This window comes from Ictidomys tridecemlineatus, chromosome 2 (genome assembly GCF_052094955.1).
Source record: "Ictidomys tridecemlineatus isolate mIctTri1 chromosome 2, mIctTri1.hap1, whole genome shotgun sequence".
NCBI lineage: Eukaryota > Metazoa > Chordata > Mammalia > Rodentia > Sciuridae > Ictidomys > Ictidomys tridecemlineatus.
This window is the reverse complement of record NC_135478.1, coordinates 219,152,861-219,161,941: the sequence shown is the minus strand read 5'-3', so window position 1 is coordinate 219,161,941 and position 9,081 is coordinate 219,152,861. Positions and strand designations below refer to the sequence as shown.

At 39.4% G+C, this 9,081-nt stretch overlaps 1 protein-coding gene across 1 annotated transcript; it reads left to right on the top strand.

Annotated features, from left to right (window-relative positions):
• The first annotated feature begins 2,233 nt into the window (after positions 1 to 2,233).
• LOC101966003 (cationic trypsin-3) lies at positions 2,234 to 5,135 on the top strand. Its single transcript, XM_005342156.4, has 4 exons — positions 2,234 to 2,436; positions 3,298 to 3,551; positions 4,068 to 4,204; positions 4,750 to 5,135. The coding sequence occupies exons 1-4, from the start codon at positions 2,234 to 2,236 to the stop codon at positions 4,897 to 4,899; spliced, it is 744 nt and encodes a 247-aa protein (XP_005342213.2). The 3' UTR covers positions 4,900 to 5,135.
• Positions 5,136 to 9,081: the final 3,946 nt, after the last annotated feature.

The window sequence follows — 9,081 nt, the reverse complement described above, 5'->3', positions numbered from 1 at the left end:
TTTAAAATCAGAACAATTTCATCATTTCTTAGGAGAAAATATAGATTTGTGCAAGAGCCAAACAATTAACACCAAGGGTGCAAGTTCCAGATATACTTTAGGACAAACATTCACACTTGAGAAAACAAAGAACCTTAGGTTTTTGTCTAGGAATGCATAAACCTGGAGCTTTGTGATCTGTGACCTATGACCTCAATCCAAATTATTTTCCTATTGTGGGGAATACTTCCCACCAGGTGCCTCTTTGATTTCCATTCTCACAACCTTCAAGAAAAATGGAAAAATGTAGATGTTTAAATTTGGTGCTGAGTCACCTTCTGTATCAGAGAAGTGAATCTAAATTTAGATATGTGAGTTTCCAGTGAAATCATTTTCCTGGCTCCTGTGGCCATGGGTGTCAATGACAAACTGTAGGTATAAATACCTGTGGGTGGAAAGCCTCCATCCCATTCCCAGTCCAGACTCAGTGAGCAGCCATGAAGACCTTCATTCTCCTTGCTCTCCTGGGAGCTGCTGGTGAGTCTTTTTAATGAACAATCAGCAGGTGTTGATCCTCTGTGTGAGATTGCCTTGTGCTCAAGAAAGCAACCATGAATGCTGGATGCAGGCTCTGTACTCAGGAAGGGTGAAATATCTAAACAGCAGGGTCAGGCATACAGGTTTAGGGATATTGACATTTTATTTTCCCTACAAAGGTTATAGTCATCAGGACAGGTTCAAATAAACAGCATAGAAAAGCTAAACTTGTCCTGGAAATCCTGGCAAATTCTATGAAGAATGAAAGATAGGGAAAGAAGAGTCTACGTGAAAGGAGTACACATCTTGACCTAAGAATTTGGAATTAACAACTGAAACTAATTTATGCCTCTTGAAAAGGTTGTGAATGTCAAAGGTTGGGTCTCCTGGATACTAAAGAGCTAGTTGTTACCCAAGAGCTAACAGGCAAAGGTATTTATTTATTATTTTCAAGAATAAAAGCTTTAGGTATTTTTTGTTACAACTTTCCTAATGATATTTCCACATGTCCTTAAATCATGAAAAAAAAAATAAACAAATGACTGTTTCTATTTTGATACCAGTAATTTTTATTTTTTTATTTTTTTTTTAAATGTCAAGATTTTATTTTTTTTATTTTTTTTGTAGGTAATGAAAAGTTTTCTTTTTTTTTTTTTAAATTTTTTATTTTTTTTTATTGGTTGTTCACAACATTACAAAGCTCTTGACATATCATATTTCATACATTAGATTGAAGTGGGTTATGAACTCCCAATTTTACCCCAAATGCAGATTGCAGAATCACGTTGGTTATACATCCACAATTTTACATAATGCCCAATTAGTAATTGTTGTATTCTGCTAACTTTCCTATCCCCTACTATCCCCCCTCCCCTCTACCAGTAATTTTTATACTACTAAAAAGTAATACTATTTTTTTCCTAAATTGGGTTGATTTAAATTTGATACTTGTAGTTTCATGTTTGGAAACTTCTCTCCTAACCTCATTTTAAAATATTGGAAAAATAGAGCTCATATAATAGAATCACAGACATTTGGAATAGTAAGAAATCTTGACAAATCAGTGTGCCACACTAGAATATGCCAGAGACATTGGCAAATATTACAAAGATGAATGAGTTAAGGGCAGTGTGGGGGAGGGGAAACATAATGTTCTGGTCAGACGATTTAATGGAAATTTAGACTTGAACCAAGGAGACAAATTGAAAGAATAAAAGTACAGAACTCTTTATTTCCTTCCAGAACATAATATTCTCAGGTGGCTTCTAAAAGTGTCTTTCTGTTACTTTATGGAGAAAGCTATCCAATACCAATACCTCATCCACCAGCACAGACATATACCAACAAAATTCCTAGAGAGATTTCTACCTATTTCCATGGCTGGGATGCAGGGTTTTGAGTAAAAAGCATTCCTTATGGTAGTCAGGCATGTACTGTGTAAAAAGTGTGTGTGTGTGTGTGTGTGTGTGTGTGTGTGTGTGTGTGTGTGTGTGAAAGCAACACATAAGAACATGAAATGTCAAATTTAAAGCATAAATTAAAACACTAGATGCTAATTAGCAGTAATATTACTGTAAAGATAGGAAATATTTTTAAAATATTTTTTAAATATTACATACCTTAAATTGCCTTATTCTGTTTCATTGTGACAATAAAAAATTGCCATCTCTTTTCTGGTTAATCTGCAAAAACTTCATGGTGGCGTAGAAATTGCAAGATGAATCTGTTTAACAAAGTTCTCAACTTTTTCCTGTCAGTTGCACTTCCCATTGATGGCGATGATGACAAGATTGTGGGGGGCTACACCTGTGACAAGAATTCCCTGCCCTACCAGGTGTCCCTCAACATTGGCTTCCACAACTGTGGTGGCTCCCTCATCAGTGACCAGTGGGTACTGTCGGCAGCTCACTGCTACAGGCCGTAAGTGACCAATGCTCAAATGCTGTTCTCTAAGATCAATTCATTCTATGGGACCACTAGAGCACAATGGGGCAAACCACAGTGTGATGTCTGGGGGGCAAAGCTTTCAGATGCAGTTCAGTTTCAGAAGCATGATGTCATTATCCACATTAGATTTCAAATAGTTGGGGTGTGGGATGATCTTGGCTGCATCAATGAATAGCTCATCACCCTCATTGACATTGACTCCAATTATTCCCTCAAGTATTGTGTGATGCAATACTTGTGAGAGACAGTTTCATGCTGCAATGCCCTTATTGTCTTTGATGAGGGGAAACAGTGGCAGATGAATTATCCCCAGAATTAGCTTAAGAATATGAATCAATACAGTCCTACCCATCATCACTTAACAAAAGACAATGGTATGTGGAGATAATAAAATGCATGTATGCACAGAGAAACATTAAAATTGCATAATTCTTTCCACTCTCTAAGTATTCTGTTATAATTCTCACTCTTGTCTCATCACCCTACAATACTCAGTGACACTAACTGGTGGAGAAGTGGCAGGTGTTGGTTAATCTCCACCAATCTCCTTTTCATCTCCAAATATGTTATTGGATCGTTTGGTTTCTATTCCTATACCTTACTGTTTTAACAAGATGATGGGTTGTGATTAGTTATTAGCAGTGAAACTTACCTAAGGAATTCTCTGGCCTGCTCCACATTTGGTAGTGCACAATAATACCTTAAGTACAAGATTGCCCATGGGACTGAGAGTTTTTGAGGAGAATGGTACCTGGGTTTGGGCTCATGATTAGGGGATCAGAAGAAGGAGAAGTTCTTGTTCATACTTAGGAAACTTTTAACTCTTAACACCAGGAACATTCAAGTGCGTCTGGGAGAACACAACATCAATGTCATTGAGGGTGATGAGCAATTCATTGATGCCGCCAAGATCATCCCGCACCCCAACTATTCAAAGGATACTGCGGATAATGACATCATGCTTCTGAAACTGAAATCACCTGCTACCATCAGCTCTCGTGTATCCACTATCTCTCTGCCAAGATCCTGTCCAACTGCGGGGACTGAGTGTCTTGTGTCTGGCTGGGGCAACACACTGAGCTCTGGAGGTAAATGTCACCATGAAAACAGGTACAAAGTTTCAGAACCTAAGAGGCAAATACACATAGGATTACTAATCCAAATTTTAACAGAAGTTATTATTGGAAATAAGCAGTCTTAGAGTACACTATTTAAGTGGGGAAGATTTATTTCCTGAGGGCATGCAGAGCACACAACAGACATGAACTTGTTGTAAGAGGTAACTGTATTTAATTAAGTGTGTGTAGTGATACACAGAGAACTAGGCCTGTGGAGGGAAACAGGGGCTGAGGGGTTTGCTACTGCCTGAAGTGTACACCCACTTTACAAAACAGTCTCTGGACTTGAGATCTTGCCCACCAATTTTATGGTTAGAGCAGGAAGAACTTATTGATTATAACTAAAAAAATTCTCCCAAATTAGAAGTCATTGGCAACTGGGATAACAAGGGGATCATCCTGAAAGACAGGATGTGCGGTGGGAAAAAAAATTTTTTTTCAGCCACGTTGTGAGTAATCTTCCATTTGCACTGTTTCACTCAACAGTCAAATATCCTGATCTTCTGCAGTGCCTGGACGCTCCAGTGCTCTCTGACCCTACTTGCCATAAGGCCTACCCTGGCATGATCACTAGCAACATGTTCTGCCTGGGCTTCCTGGAGGGAGGAAAGGACTCCTGCCAGGTGAGTGTCTGCTTCTCTGCCTCTGTCCAGCTCTGTCTCACTCTCCTTCTCCATCATATTTCTTTTCCCTTTTCTGAAATATAGAATACTGTAAAACTGACCCCCAGAATGATTGTGAGAAGTGAGCAATATCATTGAGACAACGACAAGTTTCCTTTCTGTGATATTGATGATGAATATTAAGGACAAATAGATGAAAAGAAGATGATGCATAAGCCCTGATATCCAGGCACCCTTCTGAGTGGTATCTGGTGGAATGGAATAGCTGTTAAGAGGAGCAGGGCTGGCGGGATGGCATTCAATCTCTTCAGTCCTCACCTTTGCTTGAGCCTATGGAGCTATTACAGAAATAGGAGGGGCTACAGAAAAAGAGGAATAATAGGTATAATGAGATTGAGGGCTGGATTTCCAGGGGTAGAGAAGGTGTCCCATGGAGGATCGGCAGTCTGCAACAATGGCCCAAGGATAAGGACAGAAGCCTGTGCAGCCCATTCTGCCCCCTGGACATGGACATGAGCTCTGATTTTCTTTTCCTTCTTCTTCAGTGTGACTCTGGTGGCCCTGTGGCCTGCAATGGAGAGCTCCAGGGCATTGTCTCCTGGGGCGCGGGCTGTGCTCTGAAGGGCAAACCTGGAGTCTACACCAAGGTCTGCAAATACTTGGACTGGATTCAGGAGACCATTGCTGCCAACTAAACGCCTTTATGTCTTCATGATCCAGTGCTGCTAATGAACTTCTCCCTCCTTCTATGCCTGAAATCAACATCTCAATAAAGCCATTTTGCTGCATACTACATCTGCCCAAGAATGTTTTGATGAGCTTTCTCCTGACAGTTGCTACCAAGTAAGAAGGTTAATAGACCACTTGCTTTTTTATGGACCCAATTTGAAGTTGTTTTAGTCCTTCATCAAACCTAATCAGTTTTAACTTATCAATCACCTACTATGCAGCAGACTCTGTGGGTAGCATCGCAGATAAGCAAGTAAAGAAGATCATTGCTAATACTTTATTTTTTTTTCAAAATAATTACCAGTTTTATTATTAACATATTACATGTATTTTGTTTGGAAATTCAACTATAGTATGCATTTGGTTATGCATTGATCTTGATAGATCAAGAGTTCATAGATGACAACACTAAAGTACCAAGAGTTAAAATCAATTGCCAAAGTCATCAAAATACTTCAGAGTAAAGTTTCAATGAAACCCAAACGGTCCCTATTCAGAGTGCATCACTGATTCTGTGACAGGTGTTCTGCATTTTATTCTTCAAACCATCTAAACCTCAGGATAAAGGACATCTCTAGCTGCAGATTTTTTTAATTACAGTTTTTTTATTTTACATCTTCCAAGGATCCACCTACATATATGTTCCCATTCTCCAAGATCAGCCCTCCCTGAGAGTGTACCCACACACTCTGCCTTGGTTCCTTCTCCAGCTCTTCCCCAGATCTTCCTCTTCCCATGGATCATCCAGATTCACAGTGGAAGCTTCCCCACAGGATTCCCATGCAGATGTATTGGAAGGACTCACTAAGCCCTGAGCACAAGCACCTTGGAGTACATGGAGCAGGACTGAATGGGAACCTGCAGCCTCCGAGAGAGGTGAAGAGAGCACTGGGTCTCAGTATGCTGTGACAATACCAGAGTCGGGTGCCTTACACACCACGTGCTGTTGCTCACACTCCTGAGGGCTGGTGAGGAACGCCCAAGGCACGTCTGGGGGGAGCCAGCCTCCTCGTTTGCTGATGTACTGTTTTAGGCAGGTTTTTTACTGAGGACCAGAACAGAACAACTGTAGAGGAGGATAGGTTTATTTAAGGGCTCATATTTCAGAGGTCTTAGTTTATAGAAGGCTGGCTCCACTCCTTGGGGCTCGAGGTGAACCTAACATCATAGTGGAAAAGTGTAGCAGAGGGAAGCTGCTCACATGATGACCAGGAAGCAGAGAGACAGGTCTCCACTTGGCAAGTACAAAAATATACCCTAAAGCCACTTCACCAATTCCCACCTCCTCCTCCAGCACACCCCACCGCCTCCATTACCACTCAGTTAATTCCTGTTAGGAGATTAATTTACTGATTGGGTTAAGACCCTCACAACCCAATTATTTCTCCTCGGAATCTGCTTACAGAATCTCACACATGAGCTTTTGAGGGACACCTCACATCCAAACCTAACTATGTCCTCAGCCTCCTGTCAAATCCATGAACCCTTCCTGGCTTCATCCCCTGAACCTTATCTAAACCTTATTACTTCCCAAGAGTTCCACCCTCCAGTGCTAACTATTTGGAGGCTAAAATCAACCTAGGAATTCAGGACGACACAAACAAGTAGTCTATAATAGACATCTCAAGAGAGGTAGTACAGGAAGAAACCTGTGCTCTTCAGTGCACATCAGAGCAGACGCCCTTCTTTTTAGCATATTGTTGATCCTTGCTTCATTGAATCCAAGTACTTGATGGCCAAATGTTTATGACTGTTTAACTGAATTAAGATAGGATTGCTGCCAAAAAATAAGGGAATATTTAAATGGCGAGAACAATCTTCACCAGAATAATCAGATATGTTTATGAAAAGTCAGAAACAACTGAAATAAAGTTTAATAGCATGTTGACCAAATAAATATGCCTTTTGTTTCCATGTGAAAATGTATAGGTATTCTGTTCATTAATCAAGCATGTACTCTTCAAATACTTCCTAGGTGCCTATAAATTACTGGCTTTGATTTATACACTGTATGTATAAATACGTAGAGTGCAGACACATCCACTGCCTTCCTGGTGGATACAGGCTGATGGGTAAGCAGACAGGAAGTCAGTAGAATGTGAGGGTGATCCCGGCAGGTGCTGTGAGGAGGACCCTGGATAACGGGACATGTGACTGGAAAGTACAGGCCTTCTTCAAAAGCAAAATCAAAGGAAAACACCAAAGACCCATCAAAATGTACTGCAATTTAACCTAAGGAGCAATTCAGCGGTGTAGAGGAGATTACTGAAACATACTGATGGCAAATAAATGGCTAATTCATGATTCAGTAATATCCAGAGAGGCGTGGTGTCTTTGTAGCACATAATGAGAAAAGTGAAGAGGTCAAAATCTGAGACTGGGGGCAACTGGCTGTGGACTAGGCTTTTTATTGCTGTATCTAATTATTTTAAGAGAAGAATTCTTTTATCTCTTGCTTCTGGAAATTTGGAGAGTATAAATCAAATCTCAACTTCATGCTTATAACATTTTATAGCTATGTAAATTAGTGTCCTACTAGTACTTCAAAGCTTATTGTGTAAAAATTTCATATATATATATATATGAATAATACACACACACACACACACACACACACACACACAAATATATCTCCATTGGACAAAGTTACTTTGCTTCAACTGGGTATTTTCTAAAATCTAGTTGTTAGTTCTCTCATTACCAAGCAATAATCCTCAACATGTTCTAACAATCAGTTGAACCAAGAAAATTTATTTTAATTAGACAAACATAAGCCTCTTTTCCCTGAGATCTTACTGAAGTTATCATTTTAATGCAACCATTGCTAACTTTTGAGAAGTAACTTATATTTAAAATGTGTTTTTAAATGTAAATACTATTTTCGTATTATTTTAGTTTCTTGTTTTAAATTCAATAAAGAATATCAATCTGTTGAAAGTAAAAGAATTCAAAATTCTTTAGTCTTAGAGATACTCATTAGTTCTTAATAGCACCACTCATTCACATCAATATCTATCCTATCTAAGGCTATGGGGTTATCAAAGCTCTTGAAATAATCTGTTTTCAATGGTCCCTTTGTTTCTCCATTTTTTTAATGAGTTCTAAGCTTCTACAGAATAAGCAACTCATTTTTTTTCTCCACTAACTGATGTAGTATTCTCACTTGATGCACAACAGATGCCTTCAAGAAAACTAATCTGTTGGTTATGTATACCCGCTAACACTAACACTATTCCAGTAGTCCATGGTTATATATACGTGTGTGTGTGTGTGTGTGTGTGTATTTCCACACATGAAAATAACCAACTTACAGAGCTGATTGTATTAGAGTTTGAATACAAATAGTTTTGTGTTGTGATTATTTCTCATAACATTCATGCTCTGTATCTATAGGAAGAAATAAAAGGTTATAAAACAAAAGACCATGCACTCTAGGAATCGCAGGAGGTGCCGTGCTGGTGTGTGCCCTTATCATCTGACTTCACGTCCTTGTGGACAGGCTGAGCTGACTTCTGAGGAACTGCTCATCCAGGTTCTGCACTTGCGCTGTGCTTGGCCACTTCTCCCCTGGGAGGAAAAGCTCACACATGATGGAAGACAATTGCTCCAACAGGACCCCATCAGCTGTGTAGTCACCAGAATTTTCATTGTCCTCCTCACACGTTTCATCTCTTAACGATCAAACTTTTGAACTTAAAAACTGCAGTTTTAAAATCATAACCTTTGTGGGGACTGTGGCCCTCCCCCATCATCCCAGCTACTCAGAAAGCTGATGAAGGCAGGAGGATCCTGATTCTGGCCAGCCCTGGCAGCATAGTGAGATCCTGTCTCAAAATGAAAAATAAAAAGCACGGGAATACAGCTCAGTGGTGGAGCATCTCTGGGCTTTATCCCCAGGACCACCAAAAATAAAGATAATAAAATCAATAACCCTCTCCTTAATCTCCTAAAGTTCTTTTTGATTTATTGTTCTTGTTTCCCTGTTAAGATTGTTCATCCTTAGAAAGGACAGGTGCCAAATAGTGCCATATCTAGGAAAAATAAATTGGATGTAGTGTAGTTTAATCAATTTCCTTTTTTTTATAATTGCTTTACATATATTTTTTAAATCCTCATTTCAAGATTTAATTTTTTTTGTTATTATCTGA